This window comes from Lepidochelys olivacea (assembly GCF_965140295.1).
Source record: "Lepidochelys olivacea isolate rLepOli2 genome assembly, chromosome: 7".
Classification (NCBI taxonomy): domain Eukaryota; kingdom Metazoa; phylum Chordata; order Testudines; family Cheloniidae; genus Lepidochelys; species Lepidochelys olivacea.
Window position 1 is genome coordinate 5511781 of NC_140417.1, and position 26183 is coordinate 5537963.

The 26183-nt window shown below is 44.0% G+C and overlaps 1 protein-coding gene across 4 annotated transcripts in view; it reads left to right on the forward strand.

Annotated features, from left to right (window-relative positions):
• Positions 1-26183, forward strand: part of SYNPR (synaptoporin) — a 178850-nt gene that overhangs the window by 103111 nt on the left and 49556 nt on the right. For all 4 annotated transcript variants that reach the window (XM_084634418.1, XM_084634416.1, XM_084634417.1 and 1 more), the window contains one exon: positions 24946-25070. In XM_084634418.1, coding sequence (XP_084490544.1) covers positions 24946-25070 — 125 coding nt within the window. The remainder of the gene's footprint in view (positions 1-24945; positions 25071-26183) is intronic.

Here is a 26183-nt window from a genome sequence, read left to right on the forward strand (position 1 = left end):
CCGCTTTCAGATGGCTTGCACAGCTCGCTCATGGCTTGGTCAGTCACCACATTCTTTACCATCCCAAATTCATCCTTTAAAACCTGTATAGCACTCCACACCATCATGTACTTGCTCACACATGCTTCTGGCGATCTGTAGCATTATAGAGAGAGATATGGCTATATAGACATATATGTATAATGATGGGTGTGCATACATAACCATATGTGTGTGTATCTATTCTTCCAGCACAGTGGCTGATTTTAATGAGATTGTATAGTTTTGCTAACGGCTCAGCCGCTTTGCTCTTCCCTTCCTTCGGCGCTCTTGGATATATAATATCCAGTGTTAGTGACTTGTTGCTCAGCCTTTAATTTATCTGTGTGGTCCAGCACATTTCACTCTTGCCACTGTAATCTCTGACAGTGCTTCATCTTTATCTACTGGCAAACAGTTGGGGGGGCTGGGTCTGCTTCCCGCTAATCTATCCCCACTGTGAATGCTTCTCATTTTTCAAACTTCTAAGTGGTTTTTAGCAGCTGCCAGGAAAAATATTACTTTCTTTCCCCCAAAATTCCCCTGGGCTGAAGTGCAGATCAGGATTCAGTCCTAGATCAGGACCATCTTAACAGCTCAATACTTCAGTCCATCCAAAATATAAATGTGAAGTTTATGCCATTGGGATTGTGAGAGTCACGCTTTCTCTCGCTGATTGCATGGGGGGAGGAGGGGAAGTATTTGGGCAATTTGTGGAGGTTTCTAAAGTTTTAGTTAGGTTTTCTGTTCCCCTGATGCCTGTCCAACCAACTGCGTGGTAACTAAAGGAGCCTGGTGAGATGCAAACAATACCAATAGCAAAACATTCAACTCTACAATTCCTCAGATAATTGTTCCCTACAATGTGAGGCATACACAGCAGGCAGGGCCTTATCCTGGAAACATTTAGGTAGGTGAGTAATGTGACTCTTGTGCATTAGTCCCATTGAAATTGGTAGTATTTCTATTGAGTAAGTTATTTACATGCATAAGTGTTTGGAGGATTGGGCCCTTAGGCCCCAATCCTGCATGGATTCCACATGAACAGACCCTGTGCCCCCATGGAGTTCTTATTACAGGATCAAGGCCTTGGATTGGGACCTCAGGTTGGGACATTTGTATGTTTGTTTGGCACCCAGCACAACAGAGCCCCGATCTCTGACGGGGCCCTCTAATTGCTTCCACAACACAAATAATAAATGTTGTGTGCAATTAAGGTTTCATGGGCTCCTGTATGGGATCAGAAGCATAATTCACTCCTGGCTCCATTAATCCTGAGTAATGCAGCTGTCAAGGAAGCATGCAGATAAAACGTTTATCTGGCAACACCCCATCATGTGCATTCTCACCCCAGCCATACACGACACACACACTCTATAGACAGCCTGGGGAAGACGGTGGCAACTATCTCCTGCCCCATATGTTGGTGTGAGGTGGAGTACCATTGGCCCTGCAGGAGCTCCCCTGTGTTGTGTGTATGATATACACACATACGGTGTGTATACACATACCTACCTAGGCTAGTGAAACTGTTCAATACGTCCTTATTTTTGTACATTGTTTTCATGTTTTGTTTCGATTTTCTTTCTAGCACCCACTTGACCTTCATTTGCAAAGGTGGACAGTGCACGTCCCATGGGGTGGAATTCAGTCCTTAAGTGCCTCCTGAACTCCTCTTGACTTCAATAAGTGGGAGTGCAGGATTGGGCCCACAGAGATTTCAGGGTGCTATAAAAGTCCTCTCCCTTCTGTGTTCCCCTCTCATCATGTTCAACATCCCAGTTTTGTCGAAGGCCTGAGACATCGTTGAAGCTTGGTATATTTATCAGGTGAGTTAATTTTAAAATGAACACAACTGTCAATAACCTTCCCAAGCACTTTGGCATAAACAAAGCTGATGCACTGCAATACACTCACAAGCCTTTAACATCTGGGCACCAACAACTCATTAACTGACTGATTTCATACGAGGGAGTTGAAGATTAGGGTAAAAAGGTGATCACACTTGCGTAGAGTCGGTGTGTAGGAAAGATCCTTGTTAGCATCAATAGGAGTTTCACCTGAGTGTTGAATGATACTGTCAGTATATACATTTTGTGCCCAGATCCTGGGGTTCTGGCTTTTATGCACCCAGTCCAGCTAGGTGGCTTTAACCCTCTCTGTGCTTCCTGACCGTGGGACCATCAGGCTAGGTATTCCGCCTTAGATAGATAACTCAGCCTCCTGTTGTGGCATTAACAAACCAGAAACTGATGGAAGAAAAACCACGTATTTGCACATTTCACTTAAAATGGGTCAATTTCATAGTAATATCTTTTAGTATGTACAGTGCCTAGAACAATGGGTCCCTGATCAGGGCCTCTAGATGGTACCATAAGGCAAATAATAAGTGCTAATAAGTGTCTCACTGGCTATCATCTTCTCTTAGTGAGAACCACTATAATTAGCTCTTCTCTGTATCTGAATTTACAGCATGCTCAATTGCAGAGAAGCCCATATTGACACATTATTGGTTTTAAACAAGTTCTTGCTCTTTCCCATATCTGGCAAGAGTTGAAGCATATCGGGAAGCAGCAAAGAAAATGCACGACTGTTAGCAGTAAAAATAAATAAAAGGAAGTCTGATTATTTGAGATTGCAAATATTTCAAAACAGAAAGTAAAAATGATAATAGAATTAGGGAGAATTCAAGTGAGGGTGGGAGGTTTGCCATATTTCTTGTGTTCACAAGCTATTGTAGCCGCAGGATTTTTCTTCCTCCCCCGACTTTAAATATTAAACCTGAATAAAAATCTGTGGAAAGAGAATGAGCCCAAGAAGATGTGTTAGGAGAAAAGTCGTGAGGATGAAGCTGTGGAGGATATAGGGGTGACGTAAGCAGGCAGTATATAATGCCTCAAAAGCAGGGGATAAAAGGAACTTTTCCAATTTTTAAGAACCCCATTATTCTTAGTATCATTCTGTTTAAAAATTAGTCAAGTTTTGAGCTTTACAAGGCAATATTGAGAGTGAAAAGAATGAAAATCTCTTTGCGGAGTGGATGAAGGAGGGGCTGAGATATACAGGAGGAAAAAAGTTTTGCAAATTTTGCAAAATTTTCTTTGCTTGAAACATATTCTCATCACTGAATTTGGTCTGCTGGTTAGATCATTAGCATCCCTGGGCTGGGCCAGGTACCGACAAAGAGTGCAATGTGAACACTGATCCATGACCCCCAAAGGGGCCATGATAAAAATATACAGAATGCTGAATGGTTTAAAGGAAGTAGCTCAAGACTCTCTCTCTTCACCCAAGAACAAGGGGACAGTCAATGAAATGGAAAGGTGGCAAAATAAAAAAAAAAAAGCCAGCAAATATAAATTTGAAATAAGGCACAAAATTTTAACTACCATGGGAATTGGTGGATTCTCTGTCTCTTGATATCTTCAGATCAAGACCAGATGCCTTCCAGGAAGATGTGCTTTAGCCAAAACTCAAGTTATTGGGCTCAATATTGGAGTAAATGAGTGAAATTCAATGGCCTGTGATATACAGGAGGTCAGACAGATGATCTGGTGGTCCCTTCTGACCTTAAACTCTGTGAAAACTGCTAAAAGGGAAGAGTTCTTTTCACATATGCAGAATTAACCTCTGGAAATCATTGCCGGAAATCAGTGCTTTTGGGGCTTCAAAAATGATAAGAGCAATGAGATACGGCTGAAATAGGTTCCCCTAATTGAAGGTATTAATAATGGTGCACTGAGTTGCTGTCTCAAGCCTCAAGCTTCACCTCCCAGTTGCTCTGTTTTATGGGTATACAAAGCCAGGAGTCAGGGAAGCTTTGCCTGTAAAACCTAGAGAACACTCCCAAACTCTGGCACTCCTGTGCTTGGTGCCAGCATGATGGGAGGGCTGGAGTCACATTCCATGAACGTGCTTAACACGTTCTACTGATGATTCTCAGTGTCAGGAGAGGGGAAGAAATCATGCAACCGGCATGCGCTAGATACTTCTGTGTCATGACCAATGTGCAGCAGGTGGAATACAAGGGTATTGCAAGCATACCCAGATTGCTGTTGTGGGGCTAGTCACTATCCCTGCAATGACTGTGTAGGACACCAGCACCCTGCCACCCACTCTTGGCTTTGGTCCTGTGTGCTGCAGAGAGAGGGGGCCTTTGATCCCCACTTTGGGCAACCTCTTGAGGAAGGTTTTAAAAGACTTAGGCCCAGATTGTCACTTTGCACAGCTCGGGCCATTGCTGGCCAGCAGGGAGTTCCCATGGTGCAGGGTTTTTTCTGTGCTAAGCACAGTATGGATACAGAGGAGAATCCAAGCCTTTATAGCGTGTTAATGTTGTTGTGAGTGGCTTCAGGTGCCTGTATTTTATTAGCAGGTTTCAGTTCTGTCCTTCCCTGCATCCAGCACAGGGCTGTTGTGAATATTGACCCTGCAGCTCAGCTGACCTGGCGGGGCAGGACAAGTGCCATGTTCTAGAGTCTGAACGGAGAAGTGCTCCTTATGTCATGGGAACGCGGGTGCAGAATGGACACCGCCAGAGCGCTCTCCGTGGTATATGTGTGTCCACTAACCGATGGAGTTAATAATACCAGGCCACGGGTAGACACACATGCCAAGCTCTGCTGCTGAGTTTCTGTGCGCGGCCTGTGCCCTGAAAAATTGTTTCCATTTTGACTGAGCTGGTTGCGGAGATTTTGCAAAAGGCAAAAAACAAAATAGCACTTCACTCTTTGCCCTTTCCCCCTCTCTCTGCGTCCTTCACCAGCACACGCAGCCATTCCTGTCAGTGGGATAATCTACCCATTCTGGTTTAACCTGTTCGTTTCCTTATTTTCAACTGGATCAGAGAGATCAGCTACACCCAGCCTTTCTGTGACCGAGACGGTCACATGGCTTCCACCTAGCCCCCTAGACTACCTGGGACCAGGTTCAACTCTCCAGAGTTAAGGGAAATGGCCATATCCCAGGCAACTTTCTGGACTCTGCCATGTCGCTGCCCGTGAGCAGCCAGCCTTAGAACAGACAGAACAAAGACGTATGCAGATTTGCTGAGATGCTCCCAGGCCTGGCGCACTGCTGAGCTGCGGTCTCAATTGGAATCAAGCTGATCTTGAGTGAATGCAAGGTTCAAGTTGGATGTTTTGCACACCTCTAGATTTAACCTCTCTGGCTTAATAATGGGCATGGTGGCGATAATCTTACAGTGAGCACCATTCAAACCAGCCACACGGGGAGATCCATTCATGAGGCTGGTCTGCGTGGCAGGCATGGTTTTGAGTTGTATTTCGGATTGGAGAGGAACACTTTGTCCTGAGAGGTGTTCTTCTGTAGAGAGCTGAAGGGACATTGGGGAGCGATGAAACCCTTCTCACAAAGATCTAGGGTGCCGGAAAAGGAGTCAGTGAGTTAGACCCATTGTGGTCACTGTGTGGGGGAGCACTTGGTCCTGCCGTTTGAAATTCTTAACCCTTATTTGAAAATAGAAGTCCTCCAAATAATGGAGGCATCTGCTAATTTGGCTTTGTACTTGGGGTTTGCTTCAGGGTATTTATTCATTTGCAATCATATCCTTTTTCCGCACATATGACATCCGCTGACATCAATGGGATATCCATTGTTGGCAGCACATTGTCCTTGAGGAGCAATGAACTTGGCTATCAGTTCAGGCAAGAAGAGTATTCTGTTACTCCCTCACTGCCCTTGGACACTTGAAATAACTTCATTGACTGTTCCCAGTCTGGTCTCAGACAGTCAGGGAAGTCCCGTGCTTCTCATGTTATTCAGCCTTAGGGTGGAATTCAGCTGATCATAATCATCTGCTAGAGAACCGCTATAATTATAGTGGTGTGGGAGTAGTTAGGGTTGCATCACGACATCTGTTTAAGATCAACCTTTATAAGTCCTCTAATAAAATCAACATTCTTAGTTGGAGTTCTTTGAAATTTTGGTGTGCCTTAGGAAGACTCAGGGTAGGGTTAGTGACCCAAATTTGGAGTCATTTGACTGAAGGGTTCTGGAGATAATGATTTTTTAAAAAATGGTTCTAGTGGTCTTCCCCTCCCCCATTGAGCTAGAGATCAAACTACTTATGAGCTGTGGGACAAACTGGTCTGAGACTGAGTTTCACCCAAGGTAGTGCATGGCACTCACTAAATCTTTGGGGAACCCAAACTGAACACTACATTTAACAGACTGTACCTTTTTACACTGTGTATTTGCCAATACAGAGAATTGGCGAGAGGACTTCCATTCCTCCCATTTTATATGCTTTAAACTAAAGCTTGACTCTTAAGTGCTCTACAATCTGAACGGTTAATTGGATTGCTTTGAAATTTGGAGTATGTCATGGAGGTATGGGGTAGTGTTAATGGTCCAAATGTGGGTCATTTGACCCGGATTTCTGAGTTATAGCGCCCCCCCCCCCGTTTACTTCTGCTGCCTGAGACCGTCTACCCTAAAAGGCTGCAACCTGTGTCATTGTAGCACGTCAATGTAGACACTCACTGCAAACAATGAGAGGGTTTCTCCCGTCACTGTAGTTAATCCACCTCCCCAGGAGGGGGTAGCTAGGTTGACAGAAGAATTATTTTGGTATCCTAGTGCTGTCTCACTGGGGGGAGTTAGATCTATATTGCTACGTCTCTCGGGGGTGTTGATTTTTTTTCACACCCCTGAGCATCATAGCTGGCTTCATCTAATTTTCTAGTGTAGACCAGCCCTTATACTGTTAAAAGAGAGGAACCAATGACTGGATGAATCAGACCACTTGACTGTTGTAAACTCACCCTCCCATTAACATCTAAAGGGTGTTCTATTTTGGAAATTTACATCAGCGTAACTACACCCAAAATCCACACCCTTTAGAGACATAGTTGTGCCAGCCTAATCCCTGGTGTAGACAGCACTAATTGATGGATGAATCAATTGATGGAAGAATGACCTAGCCACTGCCTCTTGAGGGGATGGATTAACTTTGTCAATGGGAGAACCCCTCCTATCCTTGTAGCGAGAGGCTACACTGAAGTGCTACAGCGGTGCAGCTATGCGGCTGTAGCATCTTAAGTGTGGACATAGCCTACGGGCAAGTTAATCATAAGTCCCCACCTGACAAGACAAAAGGTGTTTTAAACTGAGTAACTGGAAGTTGCTACAATTTGTGAGTTATGGGTGGCAATTTTAGGTTGGGGGGGAATATAATCAAAGTATTTTTTGGGGGGGGAACTAGTCATGTGAATGCTTCCTGGGAAGAGAGGAATAATAGGGGGTGGAGCAGCGGGGGAACATAGGGAGAGGGATGTGGGTTGTATGAGGAGTGCACTAGGCTCAGAGGCCTCCTGCTGGAGGCTTCAGGGTCCTGCCAGACCCATCTCAGGAAAGGAGCAGTGCTAAGTCCTTCAGGCTACCTAGAGAGACTGCCCAGGAAGCAGCCAATCTGGGGGTGCTGCAAGGGACTAACCAATCAGGGTTGCAGGTTAACATAAAAGGAATAATAGAATAATAGAGGATTAGAGTTGGAAGAGACCTCAGGAGGTCATCTACTCCAACCCCCTGCTCAAAGCAGGACCAACCCCAACTGAATCATCCCAGCTGGGGCTTTGTCAAGCCGGGCCTTAACAAAAGGAGCCGCAGTGCAGATCAGACTCAGTAAGGAGTGCAGTTGGTGCTCCTGGCTGACCAAAGGGAACTGCAGAACCATGGACAGCTCAGTTCTGGCAAGGACCAGGGGAGTGAGAGAGAGCTCCTGGCTAGCTTCTGGGCCTGAACACAGAAGAGCCCCGAGGTAAGGATGAAGCACTGGTGAAGGCTGGGGCTGTGGGGAAGTGGCCCAGGGGAAACTGAAAGCACTTTAGTTAAAGGGACACGGCAGCATGTACTGCCACTGTTAGTGTCCCTGGGCTGGGACCCAGAGTAGTGCGTGGACCTGCTTACCCCCATAAGCCACTGGGGAAGTGACCCACAATTGGACAGTGATAAGCCTGCAGAAGGGAATCTGAACTGATAAGAAGCCCAGATGGACTCAGAACAGACCAGAATTGATGAAGAGTGTCCAGGGAGGAAGCCCTAGAAGCCTGGCCCCTTACCGCATGGCCCCCTAGCAGGGCAAGGAGCACTTAAAGACATTGTTGGACTAATACCCTGAAAGGGGTCTGTTTTGAATTATGTTCTGTACAGACTGTGAGTGACTTGGCGGGAGGGCTGAGTCCCTAGAAACTGCCAGAATGAGTCACCATAAACTGAGAGAAGTGCAGACACACCCAACCAGAAGGGGGCACTCATGAGAGGTGGGTGCCATGCCATTACAGACAGCAGTGAGGTGAGGAAGGTAGTTGGGATGGGTGGTAAGGGAGAGGTTGGGTGCTCAGCTGAGGGAGGTGCAGAGTATCCCACAGCTCTGCCAGGGCACCCCAATCTGCCTGCACCCCTCAGAGTCCTTTTGGGGTGTGGGTGTGGAATTAGACGTGTGAATGCTTTGTGGGAGGGGAGGGATAATTAGGGGGTGGCAAGATGGCAAAACACTCCATGAACGCAGGGTTAAGATTGCTTTGGTGCTATGTTGTCCTCTTGTAGAATAAAACTCAAACTTCTGAAAACCAGGAAATGAGATTTAAGATTGCACAGGCAACCTTAACTCTGCCCTCTTTCAGCAGTGCCCCAGCACACCCTGTTAACATGCATACCTTTACTCAGTCAGCCCTGCAGCTATCGTAAGACTCATGAAAACATTGCCAGAGTTGGGGACTCCAATCTCTCACTGGAGGATGAGTATCACTTGGCAAATTCAGACTGGAAACCCGGTGTAAATTTCTAACTGTGAAAGTAATTAACTGTAGGAACAATTGACCAAAGATCAGGGTGGATTTTCCGTCACTGACCTATGTGACAGGGTCAGGCCAGATGGCTACAGGAGAGTGTTAGAAGGCAGATATATTAGTTCCAGATTAATCAGGTCCATTTTCCCTGGGTAAGGTAACAGGGGCAGTTCCAGAACAAGAAGGGACTTGCTGGAACAAATTCAGGTAGGTAGGCTAATTAGGACACCTGGAGCCAATTAAGAAGCTGCTAAAATCAATTAGGGCAGGCTGGCTAATCAGGGCATCTGAGTTTAAAAAGGACCTCACTTCAGTTTGTGGCATGCGTGTGAGGAGCTAGAGGCACTAGGAGCTGAGAGTGAGATGGCGTACTACTGGAGGACTGAGGAGTACAAGCATTATCAGACACCAGGAGGACGGTCCTATGGTGAGGATAAAGAAGGTGTTGGGAAGAGGCCATGGGGAAGTAGCCCAGGGAGTTGTAGCTGTCGCACAGCTGTTCCAGGAAGCACTCTAGACAGCTGCAGTCCACAGGAGCCTGGGCTGGAACCCGGAGTAGAGGGCGGGCCCAGGTTCCCCCCAAACCTCCCAACTCCTGGTCAGACACAGGAGGAGTTGACCTGAACTGTGGGTTCCACCAGAGGGGAAGGTCTCTGGGCTGTTCCCTGACCCACATAGTGGATCAGCAGAGACTGCGGAGATTGTTCTCCTTCCTTTCTCCCAGGCTGGCCAGTGATGAGGTTAGCTGAGTGAACGGCAGGTTTGAGCCACTAGCAAAAGTGGCCAAACTGAGGACTGCCGTGAATCTCTGAGGTGAGCAAATCCGCCAATAAGCGCAGGACCCACCAAGGCAAAGGAGGAACCTTGTCACAACCTATTTTAAATCGAGGTTGGATGCTTTTCTAAAAGTTCTAGGAATTAATTTAGGAAGTTTTCTGGCCTGTGATACACTGGAGGTCACGCTAGATGATCACAATTGTCTCTTCTCACCTTGGAATCTATGAATCTTGGCAGATATGTCATAGGGCTATTTGGAAGTCCAATTGTTTTAATGATTGTAGAGCATTTTGAGATCTTCAGGTGAAAGGGGCTGTACCTACAGTACCATTTTATTAACACAAAGCTATTTATGCAGAGGTCATGTTCTGCATTTTAATCTAGTTCTAGATTCCTTGACCCCATATATGTAATCTACATACATTGTCGTAAGCTTTCTTGATAAAAGGAAAAAATGTCAAATGATACATTTCTTGATAAATGGGGGAAAAATGGAAAAAAGCAAACAACACCAAGCCACTAAGCTGTCCAACTCAGTAATGCTAACAGCTAAAAGGAAGATATTAATGGCTTCTAATATGCCCTGCCATGGTGGTCCGACAGGACAATAGTGAGGTTAATTCCCTCTCACTCATCCAGAAATATCTTTGCTGAAGTATAATTTAAGGTTGCCAATAAGCAATAATTAGATCATAAATAATGCACTGTGATTGAAGGACAGAGGCCTTTCCTGTAATCATAACTTTTTAGTCCATTGGGACTCTGGGAGTTTTTTTCTTTCTTTCACCCATGCTATGTCTTATAGTCATCAGAGATTAGTACGGTCGCATTTTCTAGTTAATGTAACACTGCCCATCATTTCTGTTCTGTACATTTGCTGGTATCAAATTTTAACAAAACTACAAGATAATGCTGGACAAGATGAAAAGAAGCTAATGGAGAGAACAAAGAAAAATAGATAATGAAGTGATTCTAGCACCCATCAGTTTCCATTCCCTGGGGACATTATCTGCCTACCGGACTTTCCAAAAGCACAGCTGTATAACACTAATGAAACCCACACTGTTGCTGTATTCCCAAAACTTGGTAGAGCAGCTGTGCTCTCAAACCCCCCCCCGCACTGATCAGATGCCCAAACTGGGAAGTACCTGCATAACTCCCTATCTTCAAGTGCAGATGCCAGTTTGTGCACAAAAATGTAGGGTTTGGTGCATGGAAATGGCATGCACTCATTTCTGCAGGTGCAACTGCTGCAACCATGTTTTGGAAATCTGGCTCTAGATATGGGAAAAAGCTGACAGGGCCTGTAGTGAGTCTAACAGTATTTAGCGCTCTCCTTCCTGGATATTCACCTAGTGCCTTAGTTAGCCTATTTTGTGTCTGTTCCCAGTAATGGAGTTTCCAGAATTGTTCTTGGTAGACATAGTCACATTCTTAAGATAATAACAAGAAAATATTTTATTCCATTCTACATTGCCAGATAAGGTTTGTGAGCAATTTGATACCATTACTCCTCATCCTTTCTTGTGGCATCCTGAACAGCGCTTTATGCCTCTCCAACGTTTACAACTTTCAGATATTTACAAACTGCTGTCACATCCAGCTGTCATCCACGGGATTTGGATTTATGCAAGAAGGACAGCTCATGCTCAAATAAATTGGTTAGTCTCTAAGGTGCCACAAGTACTCCTTTTCTTTTTGTGAATACAGACTAACACGGCTGTTACTCTGAAACCTATGGATATATTTGGGTTTTATTCAGCCCTTAGCGTTGTGCTAGCCATCCACAATCATGATATTTTAGCTTTCTATCATACTTTTCATTCCAAAGCACCCAGGGAGTTTCACAAATGGTGGATTCAATTCTGCCATAATGTGAGATCCCTACGAACACCCCAGAAGGAGAAAACACTGCACACTAGAAGTAACTTGGATCCAATGCAGATTTCCATTTGCAGTTCTGGTCCAGGAGGGCTCCAGGATGTTTGTGACTGGCTGGGAGTGGCCTAGGAGACGATCTTTCCCTTTGCATTTGCTGCATGGGAGGCTAATATCTCGTGCTCAGGCTAATGTACAAGCAGAAGGATGGTGCTACCAATTCAGAGGCCTTTTGGATGCCTACTTGGACAGTTTAAAATAGCGAATGCGCAGGCAGAATGCAGCAGTCATTCATCAGAAGGCCAGAAGTAACTGCAAATGGAAAAATCTTGCTACTTGGGGGCTGCACTGACCCCCCCACCCACCCAAAATGGCCACATTGCAGCAGGCTTGGTGGGATGGAAGGTGCAATATTTCAGACTTAGCCCTAACACAGACTCCAGCAATGTACATGAATTTTTTTCTTTTGGGTCACTGGTCTGCACCAGCGCTTGGAAAAGTTTTCAGCTTCCAGAATAATTTTATTGCTCCACCGAAGCATTCCTGTTCCTGGTGTGCATCGAGACCTCAGGTATTCAGCAGCTAACTGTGCAAATCTACAGTGTTTAACCCTTGCTTTCATCTTTTTAAAGAGCAGTACACAAGGAGGTGCTTGTCGCGATTGCATGGGAAGAGCTGTAACTTCTACCGTGCTTCATGTCTTGAAAAACAATGAACTTCATTCTTTGAACACTTCAATTCCAACGCATTGTGGAATACCCCAGCATAATTACCAATGGAATCACTGTATATGGTAAAAAGAAAAGGAGGACTTGTGGCACCTTAGAGACTAACCAATTTATTTGAGCATGAGCTTTCGTGAGCTACAGCTCACTTTATTGGATGCAAAATGTATCCGATGAACTGAGCTGTAGCTCACGAAAGCTTATACTCAAATAAATTGGTTAGTCTCTAAGGTGCCACAAGTCCTCCTTTTCTTTTTGCGTTTACAGACTAACCCGGCTGCTACTCTAAAACCTGTATATATGGTAGTTATCTCCTGTACTCCTAAATATATCTACAATGTGTGTCAATAGATCTGGGGTTTTTGGAAAACTGTGTTGGTGTCTGGGTAGAAAGCCACTAGTGCAGGAAAGGGAAGAAAATAGAGCACGAGCTTGTACAAGTCCTCGGGTAATGTGAGCGTTTTATATATGTTAGGGAAAGGACTGAAACAGCTTATTGTTTTATACATATTTTGTAATTTAACTAGGTTTGTTTTATGACAACTTTTAATTTCCGTAAGACTAAGATGTTCTTAGGATATGTTCTAAGTATGCCTTTATTGTCTGCATATTAACTCTTCTGTGTATACTGCCACCTTAGCATTAACATTCAATTTTATGGCTGGCCCATCAAATACAGAATGATGAAATGTATCTCATTAGCTTACATTACATTTTGAACTTAATAGGAAAAGCGATACAGAGAGTTCTGTCTGGCCGTCTGAAGGAACAATATTCTTTACCTCAAAGACTGCATATCTAATCTTCTAGTGTACAGCTGGGTTTTATTCTATTAAAGTATAATGAGAGAGGACTAGTATATCATTCTGTGGGGGAGGTAAATGGGTTTTTTAGAATAATCAATGAAAGATGATTAGGAAAGATGATTTTCTTCAAAGGAAAAGAGAAAATTCTCTTCTTGGGATTAAAGTAGAGTAATGCTAAATTATTGTAACATCTTTCCTCCCTTAGACCATCCCCAACTTTAGTCCCATCATCCTTCCATTAAGAACCAAATTAAATATTTTTTCATTTTAAAATTTACAGCACTGAAGGCTGGAGTAAGGAGTAGCACGTAGTTAGCTCAGAGACAGTATTGTGGTTCCCTGCACTGGGGGTGCATTAAGATCACAAAATGGTCCCTCGCCTCAATGGGGATGTAATCTGCACCCGTCCTAATACATCTGTGCTGACTTAGTAGTGCTGGCCTGTGTGTTGAGGGAAGGAGGAAGGGGTTAAGGCTTTACTATGTGGGAGAGAGAGAAATCGCCCTGCAGAAACTATGCTGTCCCCTACACTGTCACCTGCAATACAGGTAACCAGCATGGATGAATAAGTGGGCACTTTTCTCCCCTCTCTGGGCATGAAACATGAGTCACTGTTTTGACGTAAGGGGCCTTTGACAATGACCATAGAATGATCAGCAGAGTTTGCAGCTGGCAAGTTCTCCCAGCTTTGTGGGGTACCTAGAAGGAAGGGCCTCTGCCCTGTTGAACAGCTGCACTGCCCCCTAGAGGTCATGGCTTCTATTTGCTAGGTCCCCCAGCTAGGGAGAGGACCAAGGACATGGGCTACATGTTCACTTGAAGCTAGGGTGTGAGTCCCAACCCGTGTAGACATACTTGTTCTAGCTTGCTAAAAATAGTATAAGTACAGACAGCAATGAGCCGTGGCATGAGCTAGCTGCCCCGAGTATGTAGTCATGGGGTCCAGGCAGGCTTTTACCTGCGATGGCTGGTCTTGGCAAGCTACCGCGGCTGCACTCCTCTATTTAGTGCACTAGTTCAATGAGTCTACTATGGCCATGCGAGCAGGGAATCCCACCCCTAGCTCCAAGGGTAGATGTAACCTAGTTAGTATAGCTCCAAGCTGTATTGTATTCAATAGGCTGGCAAGGTTTTGCTACCCTGCTCGGATCCTGGTTGCTCACAGAGCTGCTCCCTCACAGGTGGGGAACCTCAGTTGGGCCCCAAGCAGAGGGGGAAGAACATGCAATGGAGTCAGCTCTTGGAGCACAAAAGGAGTTGAGTTGAGGAGATGTTCCACTAGAGTAGCACTCACACCAAGCTAACAGGTATAGAAGACAATCCAGCCCAGTATGGACCTGATGTGTAAGTTGCTGAGCATCTCCTTTGAGATTCCCATTGACCTGACACTGGTATCTAATGTGAGCTGAGGACACTCAGCACTCAGGATCTGGCCCCATATCATTATCTTGGAATTATGTACTCGAGTCTCATTTTTGCTAAGGCCACTTTAACATGCCCTAGAAATGTAGAGGGGCCTCAGTGTGAGTGCAATGTAACTTGTTAGTGTGAGAATCAGAATCTGTTTAAATGCACCCTGATGAAACATTACCTTGCTTATCTAACCCTGGGTTAGTGTGTGTAGTTACTGAGATTCCTGGGTCTACAGGAGAATGTTCTACTCTCTAGAAAGCGCTTCTGTTCTAAAGCATTTGCCCAAAATTATCGGAAAATGACTGATTTCTGGTGCCTCCATTTCTGGATGCTTGATTTTTTTCAGAGGTTGGGTATCTCACTTTTGGAAAGTCTTGGCCTTTTACTTTAAACCTAACCTATGTTCTAGAGTGGCTTACTATAATTGTTTTAATGCAGTTCATGCAATAGAATGATCATAGAAGTATAAGAATTGCCAGATGTGATCAGCTAACGGGACAATCTAGTCTGGTATCCTCTCTCTAACAATGGGCAACACCAGCATTTTCAGAGGAGTGTCCTCGAAACTCTGAAATTGATCATTATGAAATAATGAAATAAAACAATTGCTTTAGATTTATGAAGCCCCTGATATTGCAAATTCCCATTAATGAGAGGTACTCAGACCAATGCTTTCACCAAAACAATTTTTGTCCATAATGTTGCTGTTTGTTTAAAGATGGGATGCTAAATCCAGGCATTTAGTCGACGGTTCCTGTAACTCTTAATTTTTATCCTAGTGGGAAATAATCTCAGCAATCTATGTGGATAACAGTGGGAGGAAGATAATTCTTATCAATCATCCCCCTCCCAGCACTGTACAAATGTGATCATGTTAGCTAGCTCTAATTTATCAACCAGTCAAGTTTATATAATTAGGAATCCCAAAGTCAATAATCTGATCATCTGCCCTGCTTGTGGGATAAGTGATTCCAGGAAGTGCACATCTCGGATTGGCATGGGAAAAGTGCCAGCGTTTAAAAAGGGAACAGGCAGAGATTTAGATCAGAAGGCACTCTTTAATCTTTCATCAGTGACATTTTGGGATGTTTAAATGTTTCACCATATATTTGCGCCGTGCTTTTGAATCTTCCCATTACTATCTTCAGTTGAATTGTCTTTATATTTACTTTAAACAAATCCTAACTTAATCAAGATACACTGTGAGTTATACAGTGTCCTCTGAAAGCCACACGGTAGAGCTAAGTGTTTCCAATGCACAAAGGGAAACTTTTTGAGCGATATACTCTTCTGACTTATTCTCTTGTAGCCCTATTGGAAGTTGTTAGGCAGTACAAAATTTGCCAAACATTTTGTAATCTCTTTATTATAGAGAACTGGGAAAAGGGAATATTTTTTGATCATCATGCCAGAAAGTGTGTTTGTTGTAAAACACTTTAAATAGATAACGTTAATGAAAAGGTGCAAATATTTAATATGTTGCTATTAAAAATGGTTGTGGCCCCTTTTGCTTTCCAGTTTTAAGGGAAAGGGAGTCATCTGGTGGAAGGGGTTCCATTCAATTTTAGCTCCTTTAGCACAAAGTGCAAGTTTTAAAGGCCGGTCTTGTTATGGTGAAAGTGGTACCAAAGCTGCACCAGTGTGATCAGAGTGTGTGTGGGGGGGGGGGCGAGGGAAACAGCTCTTGATGGTTCTCATGATTGTTATTGCATTGCTTGTAATCTCTGGTTTTCATTTAATTTCAAACACTGAAGAAGTAAGTACCTGTTGGCATAGCTTGGTGTGGACCTCATCCAGTTCAGATTAGGGTTCTCAGACAGTGGTCCATGAACCCCTGATGTTAGCAGAGCTCCTCAGAGTCGGAAACCACAGCCTGAGAGGCAAGTTATGATCAACTGAACAGTTGGGAAAGAAAGGTGGCCTAGGAACATGCTGTCTAATGAAGAAGGCACTGAATGAAGATGCCAGGGAGTGATTCCTCTAGTCTAGATGAAGCTGAACAACTTTAAGGTCAAATATGAGAGTTTTAGCTTTTCTGGGAGAGCAGGAAGCCAAGATTAGCAGATAAAGCTGGAACCTTACCTTTCCACTTGGGAGGATTTGGGTGTATACAGAGACCTGCTTTCCTCTTCACATTTCATGTGGGTAGGGCTCCATCACTAGATGTTGCACCTCAAAGAACTGATAAGACCGTCAAAGTTAGAGCTATCACATGGACTCTTGCATAAAAGAAACCTATGTGTGCAAAAATCCAGTGGTTTATATAAATGTTTCATCAATTTTTAAATGGCAGTTAGCTTCATAATAGGATGTTTTAGCTGCCACATGCTCTACATAAGCCTTTTAACTTGAGAAACGTCAGAAATTTGTACATCTTCTAATGGTTTGACTGAAAAAAAGCTCTCATAATTCAGCAGACCTTGAAGACTTTTTTTTGGAAAGAGGGTAATATATCCCCCCTACCCCTCTTTTTTTAAACACGGGATGGCAGGATGAGTGAAGGTTGGGTGTTGGGGCGGGGGGCAAGTGATAGGAAAATGCTAACTTTCTTACATACTGGTAGGACTTCAGACCTACATTTTCAATATCTGCCCCCTCTCGCTGTGAATCAAATATTTGAAATTCTGAACTTTCAGAACGTTTGACTGGTAACTACAAATGTTTGTGTCCCCACATCAGACTGATCGCCACCTGATGTCTGTCATTGCACTGGCAAATAATATTTCTGAGTATTATGTAAACCCGAGTGCAGTGGATTGCAGGAGCAAAATGAGAGGCTGGATTGTCCTCCTGTTGAACATATGGTCTGATCTCAGAATAGAAGAAAATTCTAAGTGCTTCCAGTTGATCCAAGTAAATCAGCTATTGAACCCTGGCATCTCCTAAGCTTGGCCTAATATGACTGTGAGAAGTCAATGGTTTGTTGTGTGGCTTTTCCCCCACAGCAATTAGTAACAAATGGATCTTTAAAAGATGGAGTAAAATGAGTGCTGGAAGTGTATTGTTCATTACAGTCTATTCACTAGGCACCAGATAATTATTCGTTTTACATAGTGTTATAACACTTTCCAGGGATAACATACGATAGTCACTACCTGGAGATTTTTACAGTGGAGTTTACACAGGTGAAGGCCTCAGATTGTGGAGGGAGTGGGGGGGGGTGACAAAACAAAGAGAAGGGGAGACTCATAGAAGAACATGTTCTAACCACCACCTCGCTGAGCATCCGAGATGTGCTGCCTTTTGAAAGAGGCAAGAAGCATGGTCTTGTGGTTAAGAATTGGGATTCAGCAGCTCCAGTTTCAGTCATAGTTCTGCCACAGACTTCCTGCATGACCTTGGGCAAATCACTTAATCTTTCTGTGCCTCAGTTCTCCATCTGTGAAATGGGAATAATAATCCTTCCTTTCTCCCCCCCATCTATTTAGAGTGTAAGTGTTTTGGGGCAGGGACTCTCTTTCACTGTGTGTATGTGCAGTGCCTTGCACAGTAAGGCCCTGATCTCATTTAGGGTTCATGAATGCGACTGTAATACAAATAATTTCCCCTTGGAATAAGTGGGCTAGTGGTGTGTGGCGTGGCATATTATACTCTCGGACACTGAGAAGTGTGGGAAATACCACCCATGTAGGCCATGCTCTCTGTGGCATGCAATAACCGAGTTTCCTGAGGGCTTTAGTCTAATTCAGGTTGCTGAGCTTGGTGCATGGGTGCTGGGTGGTGTTTGGTGGCCTGTGAGATAGTGGAGGTCAAACTTGGTGATCTGGTGGCCCCTTTAAGGCCCAAACTCTAGGACACACTCTATGTACACAGTCTCCCATTCAGTCAACGGTGCTCTGGCCCCCTCCCCAGCAGTGACAGCATGGCTGAACGAGGCCAGGCTCCCTCTCAGTCTGATGCTCAGGCCCTCTCAAGGGCAGCTATTGCTCGCTTGTGCTGTCCCGAGAAGGGAACATTTTTGACTCAGGGCAGCTGTTCACCTGATTCCTCCTGCTGCTTATGGCTTCTTCAGCCACAGGGAGCTATATGAAGTGAGCTGTAGCTCACGAAAGCTCATGCTCAAATAAATTGGTTCGTCTCTAAGGTGCCACAAGTCCTCCTGTTCTTCTTGCGAATACAGACTAACACGGCTGCTACTCTGAAACCTGACATAAGAGAGTGTGACTCTCCCTAGTATGGCTAATCAGGAAACGTACGGCAATGACCTCCCCACCTGTGTGGCCACAGGCCGGGTCCTGTGTGGTGCAGCTTTGTAGCTGCTCCTTCACACGTAGCAACTGGGGAGGCGGTGGAGAGCTGCCAGAAATCGGTGGAGCCTCATCTCTCCCATGTATCAGCCGCTAGGCTGAGTGGGCACAAACTGAGCAGTAAGCCACCCCCTTTGTACTTCATGATTGCATGGTGTGTGACCCTCTGAGTCATTATTCCTCCTGGAGCCGTGCTGCTTCCCCATCGCTTCTTGCTCAAGGCTGAGCCTAAGGACACAGTCTAGTCCATAGTTGCTCATTGCAACTATGTGGTCGGAAGAAGATGTATTTAATTTCAAGAGGAAATATGGCATGCATGCATAGCACAGATGGGAATATTGGTACGTGTGGATTTATGGGTAGGAAGTAAATAGGAGCATAATGAAACATGACTTTTGCCAATAAACTTTTCTATGTCAGAGGGGCCAGGTTCAATAAAATTATTTTCCAGATGGCGTTTTTATTGAATCTGGTCCATCAAGTTCCCATTGCTGGGTTTACAGCTGCAATTTACACAAATCTACCTATAATAAAAGTACAGTATGCTTGCAAAATTACAGCACAGGCAAAACCTGATGGGTAAATCTTGGTTTAATACATAATGTACTCAGCTGACAGCAGAAAGCAGTGAAAGCAAAAAAGGGACAAAGAAGCGTTTGAACAAAAAGAAAACAATGCTTACAAGTTTGTCACGAAACCCAGGGGGAAATATCTATTGTTGAGAGCCTCTGTTCTTCCCGTCTGCCATGTGACATGTAGAGCGTCTCCCAAAAGGTGCTGTTTGTATATTTCCTGCTGCTGCCTCCAGACCAGCTGTGCTTTTGTTAGCTTCTATGAGTTCAAGGTGTTAGCATATAGACGACCCCCGCACATCAAGAGACAAAGCAATAGGAAGTGTCAGGGCAAGTCCCAGCTTTTGATGAGCCTTCTGTAAAGTCAGACATGCAGAGCCCTATTCAGCTGTCTTTTCACCTGTGGCCGGGAACCCATGTCCATAACCTCCCCCAGGCTTCTGAGCAAGCCCAGAAGGCTGCTGGATGTAACAGGCAGGCATAGGAACTAGCCTGCAGCGTTCTTAGGCTTGGACCTGGATGGATAAGGAATTTAAAGAGGCTGCACAAATTCAGGGGTAGCCTACACAAACTCTGCCACTGAAGAGAAGGCATCAAAACAGGAGAGGAGAGGAGACAGCGTAGAGGAAAAGGAAGGTTACTGCTCCCTCCTGAGTAGTAGTAATTGTAGTTGTGGGTGGCAAATTCTCTATGAAGAGATTTATAGTTTCATAGATCCCAAGGCCAGAAGGAACCAGGATGTGACCATCTAGTCTGACCTCCTGTAGAACACAAGCCACAGAACTTCCCCAAAATGATTCCTAGAGCAGATCTTTTAGAAAAACATCCAATCATGATTTTAAAATGGTCAGTGATCTTGGTCATGGTTAATTACTCTCCCTGTTAAAAATGTACACCTTATTTCCAGTCTGAATATGTCTAGCTTGAACTTCCAGCCATTGAATTGTGTTAGACCTTTTGTCTGTTATACTGAAGAGCCCATTATTAAATATTTGCTCCCCCTGTAGATACTTATAGATTGTCCTCAAGTCACCCCTTGATTAAAAGGGGCTCCTTGAGTTTAAATGGCATAGGTGTATACTATCTGATAAAGCTTTAGCAAAACAGATATACCTTCAATGTGTTCATTTCTTTGAACTCCGTGCCCCAAATACAGAGCAGCCCAGTTGCCAGGGAAATGGAGGAGATGCTACTGTGTATTCAGAGCAGGGCTATCTCTTCCTGCACTCCTTTAGCTCCCTCTTTATTTATTAGGGTCTATTAATCTTTGTGGCCCCCTGCATATCTGCAAAATAGTTGCATTTACAACTTCATTAATTAGGCCAGAAAGCTGCTCAGCTCCGGTATTTCCCGTTCTTCTTAAATGTATTGTTTTCTGACTTTGCCTTACAAATTAAAACAGAATGATTAATCCCAATTTCCATTGCTATTCTGTATGGAATTCAATTAGTTCCAAGTGCAGAATAACTCCTCTTTACAAAGGAAATGTTTGACCTCATTTACTATCAAGGCCTATTATTCGAGTTACAGTAGCAACATTTATAGTTTTGGGATAAATATTTAACAGGCTAATACACAGCAAATCTCAGCTTTTACCCACTTAGGTTGTTAGCCAACCTGACATTTAAAAAGCGATTGAATAAATGTTGTATTATGCCTTTCTATTACTGTTGTTCATTATTCAGAACACAGTGGCAGCTGGAGGCCTGTATCAGGGCTCCATTATACGAGGTGCTTTACAGGCCTTTAACAAAAAAGACTGTTTCTGCCCCAAAACATTTATAATATTGCATCAGAGATCGGGTAAGAGAACTGCAGGAGGGGATGGCAAGGTAATGGTGGAATATGCTAATGTGGTACGGTAAACAGTAGTTGTTCATCACTAGCCTATCTGCGGTCAGATGGCAGGGTTCTGTGGGCATCATAGCAGAGGTAAATTTCTAAAGACTTTGCCCAAAAGTAAGTGAATTAATAATATTGTTTTAGAATTATCTTCTTATCTACAGTACTTATATGGTCCCATTAGCTTAGTGTCTGAACGTCCCATAATCTTTTTAATGTATTTATCCTCACCGCAACCCTGTAAGGCAGGGAAATGCCATTATCCCCCTTTTACAGATGGGGTGCTAAGACAGAGGAGCCAAGGGCCAGATTTTTAAATTCCGGTGCCTGAAGATGTAGGTAGATGTTTAGTGGGATTTTCAAAAGTGCCTAGGCATTTAACTCCCACTGATCTCAAGCTTTTTGAGTAGGGCCTGTCTGTCCTTTTTGTCTTGTGCAGGCAGGGCCAAGGACACTGCTGGCATGTAACAAGTACTTAATAATGCTGTGGGGAAACAGAAGAACATAGTGTATGCTAGCATTGGGATACCTATGAGTGAGTGTTACGGGTTCCCCGCTGTGCATAGTCCACAAAAAATAGGAGCCTGATACAGGCCCAGCTAGGGAGCCCTGGCTCCTTAGCTCAAGCTACAGCAGCGTGTGGTTTTAGTTCTGGAGGCCCCTTGTTCATTCTCTGTTGTGATGGCCAAGATGGTGGCTATCACACTGGCATGAAGAGAATGTCTCAACCCCCTTCACTATAGGGACTCCATTTTAACAACGGTCATTGCAAATTTACTGGAATGCCACCTGCTATAGCTGCGGATTTTTGTGTTTTGATTTGGCTTTAAACGCTTTCTCTGGATTTTAATTATCATTGCCCCTTATAGATTTTCCTTTCAGCTCCCACCCATCGCTGACTGAAATCCCACTAGGATTTAAGTAGAAGTGTGTTGTACAGACGCTGCCATGTGAGGAGTCATGCCTTATTTATTATTTCTATTGGGATAGCTCCTACAGACTACAATCAGGGCTCCATTGTACTGTGCAAATGAACAATACAAAGTCTCCGCCCCAGAGAGCTCTCACTTTAAGAGCGGTAAGCCTTCACACTAGGTTTGTTGGGAGGCCAGACTCATTATGCCGGGCCCAGGGCAAACTCATAACACTGGCCCCTATCCCACAGACATAGAACATAAGAACGGCCAGGCTGGATCAGACCAGTGGTCCATCTAGCCCAGTATCCTGTCTTCCGACAGCAGCCAGTGCCAGGTGCCCCAGAGGGAATGACCAGATCAGGGCAATTATCGAGTGATCCCTCCCCTGTTGCCCATTCCCAGCTTCTGGCAGTCAGAGGCTAGGGACACCCAGAGCATAGAGTTGTGTCCCTGACCATCTTGGCTAATAGCCATTGATGGACCTGTCCTTGATGAAAACATACTCAGATTATATAAATAACATTGAATCAAACCAAATGGCCACAATTTGGCCTGGATTTTTTTTCTCATGGTGATGGGCTTGTGGCCCTCTGCCTAGCTGCCCCCTTTGGACTGGGCCCTGATAGTGTACCCATTCCTCCCCCGCTTCTACTTGAGGCCTGTGGCTAGGCAGTCTTGTCCCTCTCCCTCCTGTAGGCCTTGGTTCTATATGGGCTGGGCTGACTCCACGGATGCAGGGCCCACATGTCACACACATAACTTCGGGGGAACGTGAGGGGTCAGGTCCTGTCAATCATTTGGAGTGACTGAAGTGACTGCGTCGTTCCTAACAGGGATCTCCAAAATGGAACTGGAGTCTACCCCGTCTCCATGGTGATGAGGGCGGGGAACGAGCAGAAGTTTGCGGGCCCTCTGCAGGCCCTCCCCCAGCCACACCTAGGTGCCATTGCTCATTTGGTTTTTATTAGATTGGGGTCCCAGTGCCCACCCTCCTCTTTCCTCCTGCAGGAGTGACACAGCTGCCCTAGAATGGCGTAGCATGGCTTCAGGGGAGAAAAGAGAGGGGGAAGCAAGATCCATAGAGGGCTGCTGGGGGAATGGGTCAGGATCCCCATCTGCCATTCCACCCCTAAATTTCCTACAGTTATGTTAGTCAGTCCATCTGTCTGTCCAGTGTAGGTCTGACACATCTGACTTCAAGGAGTTACCTTGCTCTTACTGCCACGTTGCAAAGTCCTAGGATTGGGCTCTACATATCTTCCATGCCATTGAGCACAAAATATTACTTATGTGGGAAAAGGCCAGAATGTTCACCTGTCTAGCAGCCAGTCTCTCCAATTATCACTGACCTCGTACTTCAGCTTTGTTCCTCTTGTGTTGAGTGCTTCCTTCCCATACAATCTCAATTGTCTGTACAAACACTGTGGCTTGGCTTTGTTCTGAGTCACCCCCAGCAAATCATCTTGTGCCAGCAAAAAGCTTTTTCCATTCCAAATGCTCAGGAACGGTAATCTGGCAACAGGTGGCAAAAATATACACGTATATTAAGGAAACCTGAAGACAGAGGAGGATAATGCAACTCCCAGTTTGGCTGTGATTGTGCCATGAATTGGAGTGGTTGGTGGGGTGAAGGTATACAGCTGGTATTGACAGCACTTATTAGGGTCTTTTGCCTTGGATGGGTTACAGTATGCTCTAGTTTTCTGTATCCTGCCTCTCTGTCTTTAATGCAGCCATCGTTCTTTCATTCTGCCTCAAATTTACTTTTCCTGTTGTGGCCCACATCTGTCATTTCAGTGCTTCAGGACAGGCTCTGCTTTACGTGACGTGTGTGCTATGCTTGTATTCCTCCTTCGTCACTGACCCATCGTTTATTTCATTGTTAATATGAACGTGACATAATCTAGGCAGCCAAATTCCACTCTCATTTACACTAGTGTAGATCTGGAGTAACTCCATTAAAATGAGTGGAATTACTCCAGATTTATACTGGTGTGAGTCAGAGCAAAATTTGGCTCAGAATGTGATATTTATTTATTTATTTATTTATTTTTATAGAAGGGACAAAAATAGAATCAAGTGCCTGACCCATGTCCATGTCAAGTGGTGTGTTCGCAAAGCATCCTAAATGGACAATTGCAAAACCCATGGCAGCCTTGTCCTCCTAGATTTAAAACCGAGATGGAGCAAAAAAGAAAACCAATAGCACTGCGACCTCCGCCATACAAGTAGGCACGCGTCTTCGGGAATTAAGATGAAATTGAACCTGGATTTGAACCACCTTACTTTTTGCCCAGGCCTCGTTGGACTGTTGAATTTATTCTGTAACTTGCTTTGTTTCCCTTTTACTTTAGTATTGATTTATTGCATCTGCTCATTTATCTAAGATTACAATAATGATTCCAAAAACTAATAAATCATGTTAGTCTTTTATTCAAAGTCATATGTAGCTTCATTAAAAACTAATGAAGGATAATGTGATAACATATTTTGCATGTTGTGTCAATATATCTACATGAACCATGTGTCTGCCTTTGTGTCACTCCTTCGAAATCCCTATACTGGCTCCTGAGAACATTTTGCAGTGATTTTATTTATATTTAAAGTTTAAAATGGTCTGTTGTACTTGGTCAATCTTCATTCTTTCTCCATATGTTCTTAGTCTAAACTAAGGTCTAAATTGCCTGGTTGTAATTTTTGGCACTGAGAGCAAGAGAAGCTTATAATTATTCCTCTTAATTATGGAATTCACTTCCTATTACTATTCAGAATAACCAGTCTGTTTGTATTAAAACCCAGATGTTCTTGACCACTCTGCCTTATTGATAATCTGAGCGAGTTTCTTGGGCAGCGACCTCTGACTCAGTCAAGAAAACCGCTGTATAGATACAGTTGTTCTTGTCGCTGAAGTAAAATGAAAATGTCATTTGTTTTTGACAGCTTTTTGCAATCTTTGCATTTGCAACATGCGGTGGTTATTCTGGAGGCCTGCGGCTCAGCGTGGACTGTGCAAACAAGTCAGAGAGCGACCTCAGCATTGACATAGCTTTTGCCTATCCTTTCAGGTAATCCATTTTGGTTCTTGACCGTTCATATTCAGGGATGCAGCTCACCTGGGACCTGATCTGAATCCTCCTGTCAACAGTGGGAAGACTCTCATTGATTACAGGCTTTGGATCGGGTACCTCTTTCAGAAAGTTTTGGACAATAAGGGTAGCATTTTCAGAAGCACTTAAGTGACATAGAAGCCTGTCCCATTTTAAAAAGCAACTTAAGAGCTTAAGACTCACTGAAAAATCAATGGGACTTAAGCTCCTAAGGGCCAGATTTTCAAAGGTATTTAGGTGCCTAAATGCAATTTTCAAAAGCACTTGAACAGGTTATTCTAATGGAAGTTAGGTGTTTGGGTACTTCTGAAAATCCCACTAGGCATCTATCTGCATCTTTCGGCATCTAAAATCTGGCTCTAAATCCCTTTTGAAAATGGGATTTAGGCTCCCTAATCACTTAGATACTTTTAAAAATCTTACCCTAAATATAAGAGGAAGAAGGTGGGTGAGATAATATTTTTATTGGACCAACTTGCATGGACGGAAGAGACAGAGACAAGCTTTTGAGCTACACTGCCTTTGCCACCAACAGAAATTGGTCCAATAAAATATCTCACTCACCTTCTTTCTCTTATATCCTGGAACCAACATAGCTACAATAACACTGCAAACTCTAAACACAAGAAAGACAGAGTGGGGCAAAAAAACGTTTAAAATTGAAAAAATGCACATGCTGCTAAGGATTCTAATTCTGTACAACTTTGAGTGAACATGACGCCCCCAACATCACTTTTAAAATATGACTGAGGGCCACTCTAGGAACCTGTACTGCATTTCTAGACAACTATACTCTTTAAGAAATCTTGAGATGACAAGAACAATGAAGAATGTGTAGCCCAGTCTCAAATTAAGTACACCATGACCTTATCGGAAATTGTTATATTGCTTCTAGAAATTACATGCTGTTTTGCTTAGGATTTCATTATGCATAGACCAGAAATAATGGGTTCACCTTTACAGCGCTAACTGAGATATAACATCATCCAAACTATGCACGCTGTTGGTGATTTCTTGAATTGCTGTTAATTTATGGTATATTTATATTACTCCAAAGAATCGTATTTCCTT